At 45.3% G+C, this 19,908-nt stretch overlaps 1 protein-coding gene across 2 annotated transcripts in view; it reads left to right on the top strand.

Moving 5' to 3' along the window:
* Positions 1–15,457, top strand: part of DOCK11 (dedicator of cytokinesis 11) — a 67,599-nt gene extending 52,142 nt beyond the window's left edge. For both annotated transcript variants that reach the window (XM_061353240.1, XM_061353241.1), the window contains 15 exons: positions 731–846; positions 1,160–1,297; positions 2,507–2,689; positions 3,352–3,465; positions 5,049–5,264; positions 5,347–5,404; positions 7,054–7,160; positions 8,598–8,720; positions 9,666–9,779; positions 11,528–11,674; positions 12,570–12,780; positions 13,088–13,278; positions 13,855–13,955; positions 14,249–14,387; positions 15,335–15,457. In XM_061353240.1, the coding sequence (XP_061209224.1) occupies positions 731–846; positions 1,160–1,297; positions 2,507–2,689; positions 3,352–3,465; positions 5,049–5,264; positions 5,347–5,404; positions 7,054–7,160; positions 8,598–8,720; positions 9,666–9,779; positions 11,528–11,674; positions 12,570–12,780; positions 13,088–13,278; positions 13,855–13,955; positions 14,249–14,387; positions 15,335–15,457 (2,081 nt within the window). The remainder of the gene's footprint in view (positions 1–730; positions 847–1,159; positions 1,298–2,506; positions 2,690–3,351; positions 3,466–5,048; positions 5,265–5,346; positions 5,405–7,053; positions 7,161–8,597; positions 8,721–9,665; positions 9,780–11,527; positions 11,675–12,569; positions 12,781–13,087; positions 13,279–13,854; positions 13,956–14,248; positions 14,388–15,334) is intronic.
* Positions 15,458–19,908: the final 4,451 nt, after the last annotated feature.

Genomic DNA, 19,908 nt, shown 5'->3' with positions numbered 1-19,908 from the left:
CAGGTGACTGCGGTGTGGGTGGCGAGCAGGGGAGAGCTGCCCCATGGAAGGACCTGGGCCGCCATCTGCCCTAAGCCTCCCCTGAGTTTTGTCCCAGTTAAGCACCTCACCACTTCCCCTCTGCGGGTACAACTTGCACACCAAGTTCTCTATCTGGCTTTAAAAGCAGTGAGATTAAGGGGAAATGCCAACATTGGTTTTCTTGGTTGGCATCAGGCAGCTCCTCTGACTGGAGCTGACAAATTCAGCCTCTTGGTATTCTTACCTCATAGAACCATAGAATAGTTAGGGTTGGAAAGGACCTTAAGATCATCCAGTTCCAACCCCCCTGCCATGGGCAGGGACACCTCACACTAAACCATGGCACCCAAGGCTCTGTCCAACCTGGCCTTGAGCACTGCCAGGGATGGAGCATTCACAACCTCCCTGGGCAACCCATTCCAGTGCGTCACCACCCTAACAGGAAAGAATATCCTCCTTATATCCAATCTAAACTTCCCCTGTTTCAGTTTTAACCCGTTACCCCTTGTCCTGTCACTGCACTCCCTAATGAAGAGTCCCTCCTCAGCATCCCTATAGGCCCCCTTCAGATACTGGAAGGCTGCTATGAGGTCTCCACGCATCTCCCAAGTGAAGTGCAAAGGGAGAAACTTACCTATATCAGCATTTAGATACTGTGGGAGCTGGAGTGTTGAGCACCCTTTCCTCCTGATCTGCTTTCCATCCACAGATGCAGGCACCTCGGAAGCAGATATCGTGCACCAGGCATTGCTGGAGGGCAATATTGCCACTGAAGTGTGCCTCACAGTCCTGGACACCATCTCTTTCTTCACCCAGAGTTTCAAGGTCAGCACTGAAATCAAAAGTATTGTAGGGAAGTGGCTGTATCTCTGTCTGCATGTTGGTGGTGGTGATCCATTCTCCTCAAGTGTCACATTATAGGAAGCCTTACAACAGTAGATCCTTTTCTGGTTTATTCTCTGCTATAAAAATAGTCTCTGATCAACCAGTGCAAGTTTGTTCTGGTCGTCACATTAATAAATGGTTTTTACTGCTCCTTATCTGCCTTCAGGATGGATGTGATTGATCATAGAGAGTTCTCTCTGTCGTTTCCAGCTTCAGACACATTTCTGTGCAATAAACTCTTGTTGCTTTCCAGACCCAGCTTTTAAGCAACGATGGCCACAATCCCCTCATGAAGAAGGTTTTCGATATTCACCTGGCTTTTCTCAAAAACGGCCAGTCAGAAGCAGCTCTTAAGCATGTGTTTGCCTCTCTGAGAGCTTTCATTAGCAAGGTATGTAATGCGTATTAGCAAGGCATGTAATATGTGACTCCAAAGGGACAGGACAATTTATGTAGGTATGATAGAAGAGCAGTGCACTTAACCTCCTTTTAAACTTCCCCTCACCTACCCTTATCACTTGAACTGCTGTTAAAGATCTAACATCTGTTTGACCAAAAGCTGGTGCTTCTTGAATCTTTGTCCTAAACTGACACTACTGCTGACAATGCTATTGTTTGAGTGATACTTGTGCTGACAAGCCGCTCCTCTCCCACTGCATGTGAAAGAGGGATAGGACTTCCTGAACCTCTTTCTACACTCTTCTGAGCCGTGGTACATGGCTCTTTAATCCCCTGCGCTCAAGCAGCGTCAAAGCCGCAGCTAAGCACGTAAGAGCAGTGACTGATGCTATTGCTGACATTTTCCTTCATGCTTGTCAAAACCTGCCGGTTCTTCTAAGCACCTTTTCAAGACCAGATGTACGTGCAGGCTCCATTCCTCCCCAGCTGCCCAGTTCTAATGAATTCAAAAGGAATTACAGCCTCTCAAATCACTTGAATGCGGCTCATCATTAATGAGTTAAACCCATGTGGATGCGATTGCACCCAGGAAGAGCACAGTGGTGAATGATAAGTGGTGAAATGTTACTTCCAAATGAGGTCTTGCACTAGTTGCTGAGCAAAGTTTGATTAGAGAGACTGCTAAACTGTTTTGCAAGGGTGGAAACCATCTGTGCTATGTACATTTTACTGTAACCTCACAGTGAAGCAAAGCGCTGGTATCAGTGTGAATTACACTAGAAAAGGGTAGAATAGAGCTAGAATGAGTATGAGTAGGGCTGAACTTTGGTTTGTTCTAAGCAAAGACATGGGAAGCAGAAAATGCAGTTTTGCTGACTACCCGCCTGCCTCCAGACAGTGGGGTCTCCTATGAGGCGTTTTCCATGGGGCTCCTTAAAACCTGTTAGGTTGGCAACTAGCACATGCAAGGAGGGCTGCTTCCCTGCAATTTCCAAGAGGGATTCTCCATTTACAATATGCATAGATAGCACTGGTGTAAGTTCTTGGTTTCTTTGAAAAGCTTTTCTATCACTGGGGCTGAAGAAGCTCCACAAGAACCTTTGCCTGCTGTGTTATGTAGATGCTAGTTGTGCCAGCACAGGGCAGCGTGGCTCCGTGTTTCCAAGGTGTCTTTCCTAACATTTGCATGCCTCTTGTGAAGTTCCCCTCAGCGTTTTTCAAGGGGAGGGTGAACATGTGTGCTGCCCTCTGCTACGAGATCCTCAAGTGCTGCACTTCCAAGGTGTCCTCCACGAGGAACGAAGCCTCCGCTCTTCTCTATCTCCTGATGAGAAACAACTTTGAGTTCACCAAAAGGAGAACATTTCTGAGAACGCATCTTCAGGTCAGTGACTGGGGAGAAGCAGGACCAACAGGACACACGGGGCTTAATGACCAGATAGCTCAATACAGCTATGTCACCCCATGGCTGCAGAGCATCTTCCTTTTGTTATATGGCCAAAAGTCCTCTTGATTCCCAGGCTTTGCCTAATTCCTGATCCCAGTGATTGGCCCAGAGCCCTTTAGGCGGAATACACTGCCAAAGGGCTCCAAGCTGTTGGGTTTTTGGGCTCAAAGACTTAAGGTGCATCTCTGCCCCAGAGGCTGGCTGGGCTGAGGTGGAAAGGACAGAGGGAAGAGCTGCCTTTGTGTCAGAAGGGGTTTTCCTGGAGCTGCTTTTGCAGCACTGAGTTTTTGAAGCAATTTTAGCCATCTAGTGAGGCAGATGAACGTTGTGTGGGTTGCAGTGAATCACGGGGGAAAGTGACTGATGTCCAAACAGGGATCTGCATTACAACTGTGCTGTTGGTTCTGTGAACTCACTGCTCAGCAAAGTAGTTGAGTCCTCTGGGGAGTATTTGTGCTGGGGAGATGTGACAGCAAAGCCACAACCATCACTTGTGCTGTGGGAAAGAGGTGATGTTTTCCTAGGAGTATCTCATGTAACTGTGACAATAAAACTCCTCTATTAGAGCTATTAAATAAACCCCCACCCTGTCCCAACAGATAATAATTGCAGTGAGCCAGTTAATAGCGGATGTGGCACTCAGCGGTGGGACAAGGTTTCAGGACTCCTTGCTCATCATTAACAACTTTGCAAACAGTGACAGGCCCATGAAGGTAAGTTGGAGACATTAAATCACATCATGTGCTATCAGCCTTAGTGAAAGACTGGGGCACACTCAAGGAAATTGTGTTTAAGGGTAAAGCTGATGGTTGGAATTATGCTTTCTGAGCTCCTGTGGGCTGTGTTTGCTCAGTAAACCAGGATTACGCCACCAGTGATAGGGCCAGCTGCACAGGCAGGTTATGCTCTATCCATGTGGCCTCACACCAAGAGGAAGGAGCTCTGCAATCAGGTTACACTTGGCAAAGTGTTCTGCTTGCAAGGATGGCCAAAGAGCTTTCCAAGAACTTCCAGTGTTGAGAGGAGTGACACAGGAGAGCCTGATCCTTCTGTTGCCTGAAGGTAATAATTAGCAGGAATTAATGCTCATTAATTGAGTGTCAGCAAGATTAAGAAAGCACTCTTTCAGGGGACTAATGGTTGTATTCTTTGGAAAAGAATTGTCTTTGTGCTAGAATGAACACCTTCTACCCAACCCACTGAACAATGTGTCAACACTGCACACATGGGACGGGAGCGTTCTGTAGGTGCTGAATTGTCCTACAATGAATTTATAAGTAGGATATACCTGGCAAACCCCTCTGTTCTCTTCTGTACAGTGATACCTATAAGGGTTTCACTGAGCCATACTTTGCTACTCATATTTTACACTGCAAGACCGTTCTATCCAGTTTATGTAAGTGCAAGAGTACACGAGAGATTTCAGTACACTGGAAAGGATGCCATGAACGGCTTACAGATACAGCTGGGGAGCAGGAGCCCAAGGAGAGGGAAATGTCAGCCAGGCTCATCACAGAGGAGAGAAAGTTTTGGGGGACCTAACTGCTGCTTTCCCCTACCAAAAGGGAGGTTACAGAGACAAGGAGGACAGGCTCTTCTCGGAGGTGGGGAGTGTCAAGACAGGAGGCAATGGGCACAAGCTGCTGCAAAGAAAAGTCCAACTTTACTTAAGGACTGGAAAAGAATTAGTTCCCAGAAAGGAGGTGGAATTCCTGTCCTTGGAGATGGTAAAACTTGGCGGGACAAGCTTGCTTTAACTTGATGATCATCCAGCTCTGAGCCAGGGGGTCAGTCTGGAGCCTGTTTCACTCTCTATTTATTACATTCCCGTGGTGGGAACCTCTACAAATGCTTTCGGTGCTTTAGGAATTGGAGAGTGACCACATCAGAGGCTTAACAAGCGGATGTTGAATAACATGGAAAATATTTCAGGCATGGGATATGGTCCCATCCATTTATTTTTTTACATGCACAGAGCACTTCCATCTTGCTCTCGCACCAGCTCCTCAGGATGCCAAAATATCTGCATTGCTGTAGCAGAGAATCCCAGGCTGGTTTGGGTTGGAGGGGACTTTACAACTCAAACAGTTCCAACCTTCCACTGGAGCAGCTTGCTCCAAGCCCCTGTGTCCAACCTGGCCTTGAGCACTGCCAGGGATGGGGCAGCCACAGCTTCTCTGGGCACCCTGTGCCAGCGCCTCAGCACCCTCACAGGGAAGAGCTTCTGCCTAAGAGCTCAGCTCAGTCTCCCCTCTTATTTCAGTATTTGCTTCTAATTGGATTTGCTTTGTGTCAGGCAACTGCTTTTCCTTCCGAAGTCAAAGATTTGACAAAGAGAATCCGTACAGTGCTCATGGCTACTGCTCAGATGAAAGAACATGAAAAGGATCCAGAAATGCTGATAGATCTGCAGTACAGTTTAGCCAAGTCTTACGCGAGTACCCCAGAGCTCCGGAAAACGTGGCTGGACAGCATGGCAAAGATCCATGTGAAAAACGGAGACTTCTCAGAGGTGATCCTGGAATTATACCCATGGCTTTACCCAACAAGCCAGAGGCACAGCTTACATGTTGACTTTCCTTTGTCCTTTGCAGGCAGCCATGTGTTACGTTCACGTCGCAGCCCTCGTTGCTGAGTTCCTGCACAGGAAAAGTAAGCGTGTGGTGCTTGGAAGGTTTGATGGGTTTTGGGGATCAGAATCTTGTTAAAGACAAGTTTCTCCTCAGCTGGTAAAAACAAACTAACCGGTGGGTAAAGCTAGAAAAGGATGAGGTTTTTAAAGAGGGAATCCAATTGCTTGTATACAGGCATTTACTAGGCTGACCAGGACCGCTTAGGCAGTCATGTTGGCATGTTGCTGAGTGAAACACAAACTGACACATCATGTCTTGGTTTAAATGTTGTTGTGGTTTATATTAGGAACCGTACTCACAAGGGGAAGCCCATGTTAAAAACTTGCTGTCAGTATGTTCATCAGGAGTGTCACCAGAGGCAGGATAGAAAACTAGAGTAAAGCACTCAAAATGCAGTCAAAAAATACTACTATAGCCTAAGGATACAAATAGGTAAAGAATAGTAAGGAAGCAAGAGAGTATTGTGATTTTATGCAAAGCAGGAAGGACAGGACGGGCTTGTGTGTTCTCAAGTAACAGCACTCTGCAGGATGTCTTTTAAATCACAGAAATCACTGAATTATTTGGGTAGGAAGGGACCTCTGGAGATCATTGGTTCCAACCCCCCTGCCAAGGCAGGGCCACCTAGAGCAGGTTACACAGGAACGCATCCAGGCAGGTATTGAATGTCTGCAGAGAAAGAGACTCCCAGGCAGCCTGTTCCAGGCTCTGCCACCCTTAACAAAAAGAACAGTTGATATGTTGATCCCATTTCTCATTTGCATGTAAGGTGTGATTATTGACACGGACACTTCACATTTCAGAAAGTTAAGTCTGCATAAAAGCCCATTGAGTACATGCACTGCCTTGGCTGGAAAGGTCTGAAGTGCTTTGCTCAGGTGGCTCCGGACACCTTTGGAGTCCCTCCAAATCCTGTACTTTGTGTTGGTGAAGTGTGAAAACTCGGGACTGGTTTTTCTGATCCCTCTGCACGCTTCATTGGCTGCAGAAGGGAGGTATTGTTGGTAATTCTTTATTTGTACCCTGGAGGCTGCTTACCGCAACCAGTGGTAAAGGAGAACTGCTAAAAAGGAAGAGGAACCAATCCAAAGGAATAACAAGTGAATACACTGAGTTCTCTCTGTCACTGGTGCTCTTTACATATATGTAGGCTGGAAAGGGTTCAGAAAGGGTACATAACTGTGCTTTGTGCTAGGAGTGTACAGTCCTGTTCGCTTCCCACCCAGCTCTCCAGCATCCCGCACTAGCTTTGTTCTTCATGTAACAAGGCTCTTAGGAACATGGGTTAGTGGTGGCTTTAGCAGTGCTGGGGCAATGGTTGAACTTGGTGATCTTAAAGGTCTTTTCCAAACTAGTTGATTCTGTGATTCTTGCATCTTCTGTGCAAAGATACACCTATGTTCTTCATGACTTTCAGTTGGTTGTAGCTGGTTAGGCTGGGGATTCCAGATCCAGGGAAACCTGTTGTGCATGGTGTTAGTTGCTAGGAATGACTCCCGTGGCAAATGGCTGGGGAGGTTCTGTTGTGTTCAGTCTCATACATTCAATAGTAAAATGAGAGTCAGGTCCACTGCTACTTATAGGACTTCATTGTCAGCCAGACTACTTCCCAGCCATTAAAGCATGATGCTGTTATTCCAGTAATCCATTTGCTTTTGTCCGCTACAGAGCTCTTCCCTAGTGGATGCGCTGCCTTCAGGAAAATCACTCCCAACATTGATGAAGAAGGTGCAATGAAAGAAGACGGTGGGATGATGGACGTACATTACAGTGAGGTGAGGTCCTGTAGTACAGAGCAGGGGATACTGGGCAGCTGGGTAGGATGGGTCACTCACTGAGGTGATCAGCTCCGGTGCAGGCTCGTTCCCTAAGGGCATCATGGAATAGAGGGATTCTGGGATTATTTTAGACTTTCTTTGTGCAAGCTGTAACAAATTACAGTTGTGCACTGACGTCTGTAAGGAACACTGCTTCCCAGCAATTTCCCAAGAGAAATCTGCTTTGAGGGATTTTCTGTGTATAATACAGAACTGGTGAAGGTTCTTGGTTTCTTTGCAAAGCTTTTCTACTAAAAGCTGTTCTACTAAAAGCTTTTTCTAGCACTGAGACTGAAGAAGCTGCACAAGAATCTTTGCCTACCGTGTTTTGCAGGTGCTAATTCTGCCAGCACAGGGCAGTGTGGCAGAGTATTGCCAAGGAGGGACAACACGCAAGTCAGGTTTTGCTGAGTGAGGGTTTACAGAGTCACAGAATCCCAGCCTGGTTGGGGTTGGAAGGGACTTCAAAGCTCCTCCAGTTCCAACCCCTGCCACGGGCAGGGACCCCTTCCACTGGAGCAGCTTGCTCCAAGCCCCTGTGTCCAACCTGGCCTTGAGCACTGCCAGGGATGGGGCAGCCACAGCTTCTCTGGGCACCCTGTGCCAGCGCCTCAGCACCCTCACAGGGAAGAGCTTCTGCCTTATCTCCAACCTGAACTTCCCCTGTTTCAGTTTGAACCCATCACTCTTTGTCCTATCACTACAGTACCTAATGAAGAGTCCCTCTCCAGCATCCTTGTAGCCCCCTTCAGACACTGGAAGCTGCTCTGAGGTCTCCACGCAGCTTCTCTTCTCCAGGCTGAGCAGCCCATCTCGTTTTCCCCTCAAGCTAGGGCTGTGCTGCAGGACACCACTTTAGCAGAACAGCCCAGAAACCACAGCAAGGCATTGAGGAAGTGGCTAGACTGTCCCGTGAGTCAGAAAGCCTCACAACGACTCCTGTACCATGCCTGTACCACTGCGCTGGGGGGGCCACATGGCTGAGCTGCCCCATTGCCCATTCCTCAACGTTAGGCTTGAGGATCCTTAGCATCACATCCCACTGCTGCTGCACACATGTTCTTGGACATGTTGCTCAGATACCTACTTCTGACTTCCAGTGCTGCTGTCTCCATACCCTCCCAGAGCTCTGGTGTTCCCCTGGGGAGGAAGCTAAATAACCCAGGCACACTTGCTGGCTCCTGTGCCAATGATAATAAAGAATAAAGGAACTTTCAAAAAATAACTTCTCCTTTTTTTCTTTTTTATCTTTTGTTTCCTTCCCTTTGGAAAAGCCAGACCATGGGCTGTAACCGTGGCTGCTTGTACTGGGACCTCTTAAAGAAACTGAGAATAAAATGGTTTTCCCTTCTAACTTGGACTGTTACTAACACCACCATTCGGCTGCTCTCGTAGGAAGTGCTGGTGGAGCTGCTGGAGCAATGTGTGGATGGCCTGTGGAAAGCAGAGCGGTATGAAACCATTTCTGAAGTGTCCAAAGTGATCATTCCTATTTATGAGAAGCGGCGTGAATTCGAGGTGAGCAAACAGACATGCAAACAGACATGGTCTAAGGTGAGGTGTCCCTGCATTCCAGTCATCCAGGATTGGAACCGGATGATCTTAAGGCCATTTCCAACCCGAGCCATTCTGTGATTCTAGGAGAGAAGGTAATTTTCTAGATCCCTCAGAAAAAAATGCAAGAGGCTTTTGTATTTTTGAAGCTCTGAGTCACTCTGTTGATGTCAGTAACGCCCACGTCGCTCTTCATTGCTGGTCACTAAACATGAGTGAAAGCAGTGGTCTGGAGGGTGATTGTTACAGCTAAAGGCACACAAGACTCGTATTTAGTGAATAATTCCCACCTTCCTTCCCCTAAAACAAAGCTGGCATCATACCGTGTGCTCAGCAAAGCCAGGTTCTCTTTGAGACGTGAAGACAAGAGTTAAAAGCACAGTGGAGTGTTCAAAGAAAGGACTCGATCTGCAGGTAATTCCATGCAAGTGGAGAGGAGGGAAGGAAGCTTTCCCAGCTCTTTACCTTGCTGCTTCCCAGTGCCTACTGTGACCTGTGCTTCAGGGAGGCTGCTGTGCTCCTCTTTCCTTCCCTTATCCCATGACCCCCTCCACTCCAGGACAGGATCCAGCTGTACAGCTGAAGCTAGTGGAAGCCTTCATCTGGTTTTGATCAAAACCAGATATGTGTGTAAAATACTGCAGGCTGCTCTACCCATGAAGGCTTGGTCAGGAGGCATGCAGGGACAGCAGGCTCAGCCTTCTCCCTAAGGATAGCAGTGTCACTGGAGCTGAGCATGTGCTTAAGACTGAGGTTTTTCAAAGAACACTGCAAGTGTTTGACCTCCTTTGAAATCCACATCTGAATTCTCCAAAGGACCGTGATCAGAGCTCTCAGGAGCTGCCAGTGTTGGCTAGGATGTTCTGCTTGCAAAATCCTGCTTTAATGATGTCAAAATCTGATTTCCAGAAACTAACCCAGCTGTACAGAACGCTTCATGGAGCATATGCCAAGATATTGGAAGTCATGCATACCAGGAAGAGGCTTCTTGGAACCTTTTTTAGAGTGGCCTTTTATGGACAAGTAAGTACGTAGCCCACTCACCAGTCTCCCTCCACCAGGCATTCCCTAAAGCTGCTGCTCTGCCAGACCTGGAGCTGAGAAGCCTGTTGGCTCCTCTGGAGCAGGCACTGGCACATCTTTATGAACATTTCCGTGTTCCACCCTTGAGGTGAGGGTTTGTATCTGTCCAGGAGCACTTGGTTTATTGTAGTTTATGATTCTGCTGGTGGGCTTCCCATAAAACACCTCAGCAGGTAGGAAATGGCTTAATGGGTTCAGTGGTGGTGATTGTAATTATAGTTGTTATGAACTACACAAACACAATTTAGCGTGTATAGTATGTACCACTCACAGTGTATAACCACTGTGTACAAATAGTCGTAATAACATTTTCTTCTACAGACATTTTCTTCTACAGACAATTGCTGCTTTTTTCTATATATTAGTAGAGTAAAAGGTTAGTGGAGAAGCTGGAGGCAAAGTTTCTCAATAGTAGTTATATACGTGGAGAGAGTATTTCTGTTAACTGAGGTAGCTGGAAAAGGTGGCCAAGGTCTGGGGCTCAGCATCCCGAGAAGGAGCATGATCTTCTGCCTGATGAAGTCTTCTGAACCTGGAAGGAGCTGTGCTTTTATTTGTCTCCTCCAGCTGTAGCAGTTAATCTAATGAAGTGCTTTCCCCCTCATCTCCCTTGTGTCTCTGAGCTATCTGCTTCTGCTTCTGGACCTGTGACCATGGGGGAGATGCAGGACCCCTCTAGAAATACTGTGTAAATTATATTAGCTCTGTCTTTCCTCATTCCTTCTTTTAAAGGAGGTGATTAATACCCCTGAAACCATCTTAGGCTGGTACCTTTGAACACCACTGTCATTACATGCACAGCATGTTGCAGCACTGACTTTTGCTGCAGTAAACATACCTTTTCTTTTTGTCCTCATCTTACCTTCGACTTTGGGTGTGTGAAAAGTGAGGTTAGCAGTAGATAAAAGGAAACAACTGCTAGCTTAGCTTTCTAAAAGCTGTAGAAATGACTGGATCAGCCCCTAAAATTCAGCAACGGATCATCCTGACGTCCAACACTTGATCCGCTTTTGCACTTGAAAGCTTTGCCGGCTTTATACGCCAGCTACACAGACATAGTTTTAACACTCTGTCACAACTTCCGATGGGAGCAGCTTGCCAAAACATGAAGCTTTCGTGCTGTTCCCACTACAGGAAGGACTGGTGATGCAGGCATAACCTTTAATGCAATTTTGTCTCTGCAGCAAATACACCAAGTTCCACTTCCCTGAATACAAGAGGAATCAAAGCAGAGGAAACCCATTTCTTTATTTACTGCTTCAAGTGCCTTTAGCCTGCACAAAATCCTTCACACTGTTCACATGGCTCTGCTATCAGAGCTTCCTCCACTTACATGTCTCTCTGCTCCTTCCCTATGCCTTATTTTTGTGGGTTTTCTCCTGCTGGCCTCTTTCCATCCTTCCACAAAGTCAAGTGCTGGCCAAACCCAGCTTCCACAGTGTTTATATTGCTCTCTGGGCATCCTCCAGCCTGTGTTGACTGAGGAAATTCATGACTTTTTTACCCTAATCCAAAGGAACCTATTGAAAGGTGAAGCTCAGTGAGAGCCTGTGCAAGCTGTAGCCTTCTGAACCTTCTTGGCTTTCTGAAATGCCAGCGGAAACATGCTTTCAAAGCAGGAAATCTAAACAGTTTTCCAAGCAAAGAAACCCAGTGATTCCTCACTCCCTCTTTGTGATTCATGCTAGACGTTCTTTGAAGAAGAAGATGGGAAGGAGTACATCTATAAGGAACCCAAGCTGACGGGCCTCTCGGAGATCTCCTTCCGGCTTCTTAAACTCTACGGAGAAAAATTTGGGTCGGAGACTGTAAAGATTATCCAGGATTCTAACAAGGTAGAGTTCAACTGCATGAACGAGCTGATGGAATGCAATCAGTGGTGAACATCAGGGCCATATTACGTGGCAGGGGTTGGAACTGGATGAGCTTCAAGGTCCCTTCCAATCCAAACCATTCTGTGAGCCCTCTCTTCCACCCTCTTATAAGCACCTTGCTTCCATTTGCTCCTGTCATCCCCATGCTCCTGTGTGGACATATTGCATAGCTTGACAAGTTTTGGTGCTGATCTGGCACCCAGGAAGAAATAAATGAGTTGGGAATTATGAATGGGAAATGGCAGTCCACATCTCCCTTGAGCGTGGTGCTGGGAAGCACAGAGGAGCAGATGATTGGAAGTGGAATTGTTGTTGCTTTGACACTGCAAGGATGAAAGAAAACCTTTTGGGGCCTTGCAGCCTTAGCTCCTTCCTCTTCCTATGGAATACCTATTTCTGCTCCCTCCAAGGGCTGTTCACACCCTTATCTTGCAACCACGGATGCATCTGGGTTACCAAAGACAATGTTAGTGATCCCAAAGCTTGCTTTGGGCAAGCCTGCGGATTTGCATGCCACAGCACAGCACTGTAAGAGTGCTAATCTATGGCCTGGAAGCAATATGTCATACTAGAAGGATTGAGTAGCACAGGCATGTGCTGCATTGATGGACAAGGTGATAGGGCTGCCTGTTGCAGATGAGGTATTTCTTGTGCCCAGCCTCCTTGTCTTGTGTATCTGATAGTGGATGGTCTAGACATCACGGCTGGGGTCAGAGGGAGCGTTTGGTGTGTGATTCACTGCATGCAATGGAGCTGAGTCAGCAGGGAATCAGTTTAAATCACATCCCACATTAACCAATTGTAAGTCGAGTTATCAATCTTCATTCTTCTAGTGAGTAACACTCTTATTTCACAGGTCAACATTAAAGACCTTGATCCCAAGTATGCCCATATTCAAGTGACTTACGTGAAGCCCTATTTTGAAGACAAAGAGATGTCTGAAAGAAAGACTGAATTTGAAAGAAACCATAACATCAATAGATTTGTATTTGAAACTCCTTACACTTTATCTGGAAAAAAGCATGGCAGTGTGGAAGAGCAGTGTAAAAAAAGGACCATTTTAACTAGTAAGTACAAACGTGAGGCTGTATCAGCCACTATTTTTAGACTGGTTAAACTCATTAAAATATCCCAAAAGGGTCGGAAGGTCTCTCAGGTATTTAACCAGATTCATCATTCTGGCTGGGAGGGGAATTTGCCTTATGTTTCTATGTGCAAATGTTTATAAAATAACAAATCATGCTGGTAAAATACAGTCTTGTTCAGGATTTCACACATACCAAGGGCAAGGACCTGCTTGTGTGTGTTCCATGAAAGGCAGTCCCCAGTGCTGCATGACTTTTCAATCTATAATTCCTTTGCTTTTCCTGCTAGCTTTGAACTCCTTTCCATACGTAAAGAAGAGGATTCCAGTCAATTACGAACACCAGGTTAATTTAAAACCAATCGATGTGGCTGCCGATGAGATAAAAGACAAGACAGCAGAGCTGCAGAAGCTGTGCTCCGCGGGTGATGTTGACATGATCCAGCTGCAACTCAAACTGCAAGGCTGTGTTTCTGTGCAGGTAAGGCTCGATCCTCATCCAAAATCACAGTTACAGCTGACTCAGGGAGTCATCTTCTCATGACACAGCACATTTAGTGTCCAGAACTCATTAACTACCTTGTTTGCAGCCCCACAGCAAACACAAGCACAGCTTGTCCTGCGCACACAGCAGTACGTTAGCGGGAGGCTCATGGCAATAAGCATTTTGTCATTGGTTGGCCATGGGTGAATGCTGAAATACACTTAACTCTTGGAGATTGTATTGTCAGCAGCAGGCACAAATAGCTTTTTTGTGAGCCTGAATTCTCAAGATGGATAGATGACCTTAAGGCTCAGATCCAACTGCTATGCCAAATGGAACTAGGAGGTAAGTACAAGGAACCAGGTTGCATCTCTCTATTTATCTTTTGGTCTTAAAAAGCATAGGAAAATTAACACTCTGGTTACATTGGTAATGCAGAGCTGGTGGCATGCAAATAATACGCTAAGATTGGTTTTGTGGTGGATTTCTTAATATTGTTGTTCCCTTCACAACTGCCTGTAGCAACTCAGCACAAGTTCTACCATACATGATTTCTGACTTCTCTGGTTCTAGGTTAATGCTGGTCCCTTGGCCTATGCCAGAGCTTTCCTGAGTGACAGCCAGTCCAGCAAATATCCTACTAAGAAGGTGAATGACTTAAAAGAAATGTTCAGGTAGGATTTCTGATGTAATAAAACCTGGCTGGAACATGGTACCCACTTTGCTTATAGTTCTCTCTGTCTCTAAAATCACATGCTGAATGCTTAGATGTGCCTTATAAAGATCCTGGTGCTGGTGTCTCCCATTTCACCTGGGTCCCTTCAACCCAAACCAGTTTGTGGTTCTCCCAAACACTGGAGAAAAGGGAGGGGTGGGGGGGGAATGAAACTTTCCATCTGTTTGGTTGCTTGCTTTTGTAGACGACTGGGCTATTTTAATGGCTGAAGTTCACTCCTTTCCTCCCCAGGAAGTTTATACAAGCCTGTGGAATTGCTCTGGAGCTCAACGAGCGACTCATTAAGGAGGATCAAGTGGAGTACCACGAGGGGCTCAAGTCAAACTTTCGGGATATGGTGAAAGAGCTTTCTGACATCATCCACGAGCAGGCACGTACTGCACGTCAGGAGCCCACAGAGGCGCTCTCTGGGCTTGATAACTCACACTGAAAACTAGCTGAAAACTTGATTGCTCTTCACGTTGTGTAGCTAAATGCAGAAAGGCGAGGAACTGAACTTGAAAAGTAAATGATGGACTTGGTGGGTTCCAAACACCAGTTTCTGTTGATGGGCAGTCTCAGCCTGGTGTTGGTACACAGTGTGCTTCGGGGTGGAGGCTCTGCTGACGCATACCATGAGTTTCCTGGTGCTGCAGGCCCCCAAAGTCCTGTGCCATGTTTTGCCTCATGTTTTGTGCATCACAAGCATCCTGTGGTAAGTCACAGGTTGAAACTCTCTGGCAAAAGTCCCATTTTGAAGAGGTGCAGGAAGCTGGGAGGCTGGCAGGAAGCTGGATGTCCAGAAACTGGTTACAGCGGCCAGTGAGCTCCGTTTCCCTAATGTAACACATTGAGGCTGACCGACCTGCTGCCTGGTGAATCACAGGGTGAAACACAAATACAGTCACTCTAGAGCAGTTCCTCACTCCAGTGAGATCCTGTGTTGTAAGGCCATCCTTCAGGTTATAAAGTACAGGGCCTTGCCACATGGCACAGATGCAGTGAGCGCTGTATTTAGCTGCATTTACTCCCTGTGCTTACAAAAAAAAAACCCCAGAGTTCTCTTACTGCAAAGATATAATGAATTATTGCTCTACAGAGAATTGTTTCTTTCCTATAGAGCTGTTAACTAAAAATGATCCAGTAGGACACAATAATGTGTATATGAATGCTACAGAAATTGCTTCATTCTTCTTTCTCATTTCTCTGTTATGCTGCCTTTGTGAAACAGCTCTGAAGACAAGGTTGGCTATCTCTTTTGCATATCTTTTCAAACACCTGCATTACAGTCATGACCTGGAGCCTTTCCTGAAGCTCTAATTCTTCTGTTTCCTCTAGATCTACCACGCAGATACGATGCATTCGCCCTGGATGCACGACTCCCTTCATGTCTTCTGTGCCATCAGCGGGACATCTGGGGATGGAAGTTACTGTTCACTCAGACCCACTGCTGAAATATAGACATAGCACTCCTGTTTCACAGAGCTTTCTCAGGAATAAGTGGAACTGTACAAAGGATGTTTAAAGGAATCCATGATGAGCAAAGATACAGTTCTTTTTTTCCCCCAAAGTTGCCATGCTTTCAAACAGGGTGCTTGCTTCTTTTGCTGAGCAACATTGAAGTGCCTGGACGCTGCACCACTGTGCTTCTTTTCTACTGTGTTTTTTTTAAAGCTAAACGTGTAACAGGACATGGAAAACCATCTAACTAGGTATTGAGTTGTTGAACTATGAATGGGAATTGGAACGGTACTATGTAAAGTTGTACAATGGAATATAATAAAGTGTAAAACTACTTTGTAAATAGAAGGAGTCTATAGAAATTAGCATTGTATCATATTTGCTGCTAAAAGCTTTGTTGGCCAGGGAACGTGAAGAAGAAATTGTAGTCACTAGTAAGAGATCTTCCTCTTCTAAAAAGTAACTTGGGGTCCAGGTGCCCCCATTGCACTCAGACCCTAAAAGAAGGCTTGTCCTGGTCTGGAACAGCTAAAACCCAAGTCAGAAATGATCATTTCATACCTCCCATGAGCAGATAATTCTAAAGGAACCCCATGAAAGCTGAGCTTCCTACAGCTCATTTCACCCCTGGCCAGGGGATTTCTCTCTGTCATTTGAGACGAGTTTCTCTATTTACCACTCATGGTCTCACAAATATAAGTTGAGGGCACCCGAAGTTGGGAATTATAAATATATAATTGGGAATTATAAATATATAATTGGGAATTATATAACAGCTTCCAGGAAAAACATCCAATAATCTGTGAGATGTGCTTAAGAAAACCCAGCACATCAACATAACTTTTGCATAATTGAGGGGCTTTTATCATCATATGCATGTATGTTCCCTGCTGTCAAACAGCTCTGGTTTCTGAAAGAAAGAAGATCATGTATTTTCTGGAATTCTTTGATTCCTTCTTCCCCTCCACGAAGCTTTAATATATTAACTCTGTCTCTAGTGAGACCCTTTCAGATGCAGGAAGAAGAACCCAGATCAGGCATTCTTTTATCCAGCAACTTTCGGAACACCCATGGTTTTCAAATCCCATCAATTGTAAATATGGTTCCAGTAGTTCGTATGGGAAGGATGCGGGGGGCTAAGGATGTGTAACAAAAGGCCATAATAAAAGGACTCCAGCTGGGTATCTAGCTTGGCTTAAGTGTCTATAAAGTTACAATTTTCTAATGTCTGTAACAAAAACTATCTTCAAATAGTTTTTGACCACAGTTCAGAATGTTTCTTATGCATGTTTCTAATTACCTAAAATGACTCCTCTGCTGAGAACAATAATGTTGTGATCCATAAATTCAGCCCTAAGCAAAATACAGATGTGCCTCTGTAACAACCACACCACACTTCTGCTTGTGTGTGCTTTTATGCCAAGCAGGCTCTAAATTTAGCTTAACAGAAAGAGGAATTGAGACTGCAGTGTTTAAACACAGTTACTACCTTATTGATTTTCATCTTTCACCAAATCGTATTTAAAGACAGATAGTGAGAATGTTCCAGATTACTAAAAGGTGATGAAGCTGTTTAATAGTGGATACGTTACATTAGGTTTTGGAGCTAGTTAAACCCTAAACATCAGTCCTAAAGGTGTACCTTGAATGCAGTCAGCAATGATGAGATGTGGATACCAAGGTGTCTTGCACTACAACTCTTTTAGATACTACACCTAACAGTTTTCCTGGAGTTGAAGTGAAATTCTTACTCCTGTTCCCTGATGTCTTTGATGTCCTGAAAAAGCAGTATTGGCTGAATTTTCCGTTGTTATTCCTTGGTTTTACTGGAATTACAGTTAAATTCTCACTCCTATTTTCAGATGTCTTTAATGGTGCAAAATGAATTTTCATCTGAACATCTCAATTAATAGGTGGTGGTGTAGTTGTCCTGTCATTTCTGTTTCATTTACTGGAGAGCTGCTTCAGTAGTTCAGCCAAAAACCCTGTTTAATACCAGGCCAAATGGAATACATACAGGCAGTGCAGTTCAGAACGCATGCTTCTGTGCAGTTTTGATGAGTAACAAAGATGATGGTGCTAAGGATGTGCTTCTGTCCTGCGGATAAATAGTTCAACTGGATTTGTAACATCCAATTTGTCCCTTTGAGACAGGTTATAATAAGACTGGGAACAAACGAGCTGGTTTTGCTTTCCATTGCCACCAATCTAGAAATGATAGGGACTGGTCAAAGGCTGTTTCACAGCTGTAGCTGGACACCAGTGCTAAGGTGTTCACATTTGCTGTGCCTATCCATCCTTTTCCTGCATTACTGTCCCAGTCTATAGAAGTCCTCCAGACTTTTATTTCTGGCTGAAATAGCTGAATGCACAGATACACGTGAGCAGTGCTCCATAGATGTGACTGGTTTATGTAGCTGGTGCTCACAATGGGTACTTCCTATTTACTTCCTTTTCTGAAGGAATATATATATATTTACTACCTTTTCTGAAGGAATATAAATACTTAATGTTCATTAATACTTGTGGGTTTTCTTACACCACCTAAAGCAGTGCAGGAGGGTTTTGGTCTGTAGAAGTCAGTGGATGTATTTCAAATGACAACCTGTGCAGTCTCTGTACCTCTAGAGCTACAGATATATCTGTCCTATGTATACCTCTAATTACTTTAGCTGCAAAGCTGCTGTATAACACATCAAGTCTTCAGAAGGGAGGTGCTGCCAATTTTGCATAAAAGGAGAAGAAATAGGATAAAGCATCTGTCCATGAGGATTAAGAGCTTGTGGCTACTCTCGGCATCAGGACTCGTTTGAATAATGGGATTGGAGCCAGATTGTTTGCATATCAGACATAATAAAGCAACACAGGGTCTGCCAGCACTTTATGTACTCGACCATGCTCCTAGAGATTTCTGCTCCTACATAGTGTAGTGTAGTACTAGCAAAGTGTAAGTATTTACTTTCTGCTTTGACTGCTTTTCTTTCTGCAGATTAGAAAGTGGTATTTTAAGACAGGTAACTTCAGTGTTGTTTCTTTCCCCAGAAAGACTCTGGAACCCAGAATTTACTGCAGCCAAGGATCTGTTTCTACATTGCTCGCTGTTCTCAATGTCTTCTGGTAGCAGACGTTGTCATGAGATAGGCCAACAGATGGATGTGACAATACCTGTAGCGTATAAAATGTGTTTATTTTGTTCCAGAAGCCTTTATAGCATACGCCACGTGGTACTTTGATATTGACTCAGAGTTTGCATAAACATAATGCCTTTTGTCTCAGAGTAGATGAAATCCATTCAGTTTGCCTTCCTGTAGGGACAGGGTCTCATGGATTCGCAGCCGGCGTAAGGATAACCGCACTATTTGATGTACCATAGCCCAAAAGAGCTGGAGGGAAACGTAAGTGGAAGTCATAGGCTCAAAACCACAAATGAAAGCCCATCCTACTCAGTGTAGCCACTGGAGGAGAGTAGCCTGTGTTCATCTGATGCTCACTGACTGAGTTGTTTGGTTAAAGCCAGGGTTCTTACTGGATTGAGCAATGCTGTGTTCAGCTCATTAGTGTGCAACCACAGCCTCTAGTACTTAACCTTCAGATAATACGCTCAGGTCAAGCAGGCGTGAACCAGTTATGATATAGACATAATACAGCAATTCTGGATGTTATTTACTCTCTTTTCCTGTAAATGCAACACCTGCTACTACATATTTGTAACAGAAGGACTTTTATCATATGTATTGCATGGATGTATGACATTCTATTCCATGATTCTGTGTTTAACCTTCTGCATGTGAAAACCCATTCATCTCAGTTGTTGAGCCATGTCACACTGAGTAACACATGATGCTGCTCCAGAGCTTTCCAAGACAACCAAACTTAGATTGCTCTAATACTGGTGTAAGACAGCACTAGAACCTACACAAATGAGCTATCATATGTGCTGCCTCTAAAGAAGATGACTGCAATAAATCTTAAATGCAGAAATGCACCAAATGAAATTGTTAACACTGACTTATTCAGTGACAAATAGGAGATGTTGATTCGGAAATCCTGAAGAGCACAAATGCCACACATGCAGCTCGGAGGACCCCCAAACCATGATTTGTCAGAAAATCTGAGACATAGAAATGGACCTGTAGGGACAGGCCAAGGGGAATGGCTTGAAACTGCCCGAGGGGAGACTGAGCTGAGCTCTTAGGCAGAAGCTCTTCCCTGTGAGGGTGCTGAGGCGCTGGCACAGGGTGCCCAGAGAAGCTGTGGCTGCCCCATCCCTGGCAGTGTTCAAGGCCAGGTTGGACACAGGGGCTTGGAGCAAGCTGCTCCAGTGGAAGGGGTCCCTGCCCGTGGCAGGGGTTGGGACTCTGTTGCCGACAACGATGTTGAACAGGATCGGTCCCAGCAACAACCGTGAGGAACACTGCTCATCGCTGATCTCCACTTGGACATAGAGCTAT

The sequence above is a fragment of the Neopsephotus bourkii genome, unplaced genomic scaffold (genome assembly GCF_033783945.1).
Source record: "Neopsephotus bourkii isolate Nb327-2 ecotype Australia unplaced genomic scaffold, CSIRO-AGI_Nbou_v1 NB_668, whole genome shotgun sequence".
Taxonomy (NCBI): Eukaryota; Metazoa; Chordata; class Aves; order Psittaciformes; family Psittacidae; genus Neopsephotus; species Neopsephotus bourkii.
Note: the sequence above shows the minus strand (reverse complement) of the source record. Positions and strands in the feature narration are given on the sequence as shown.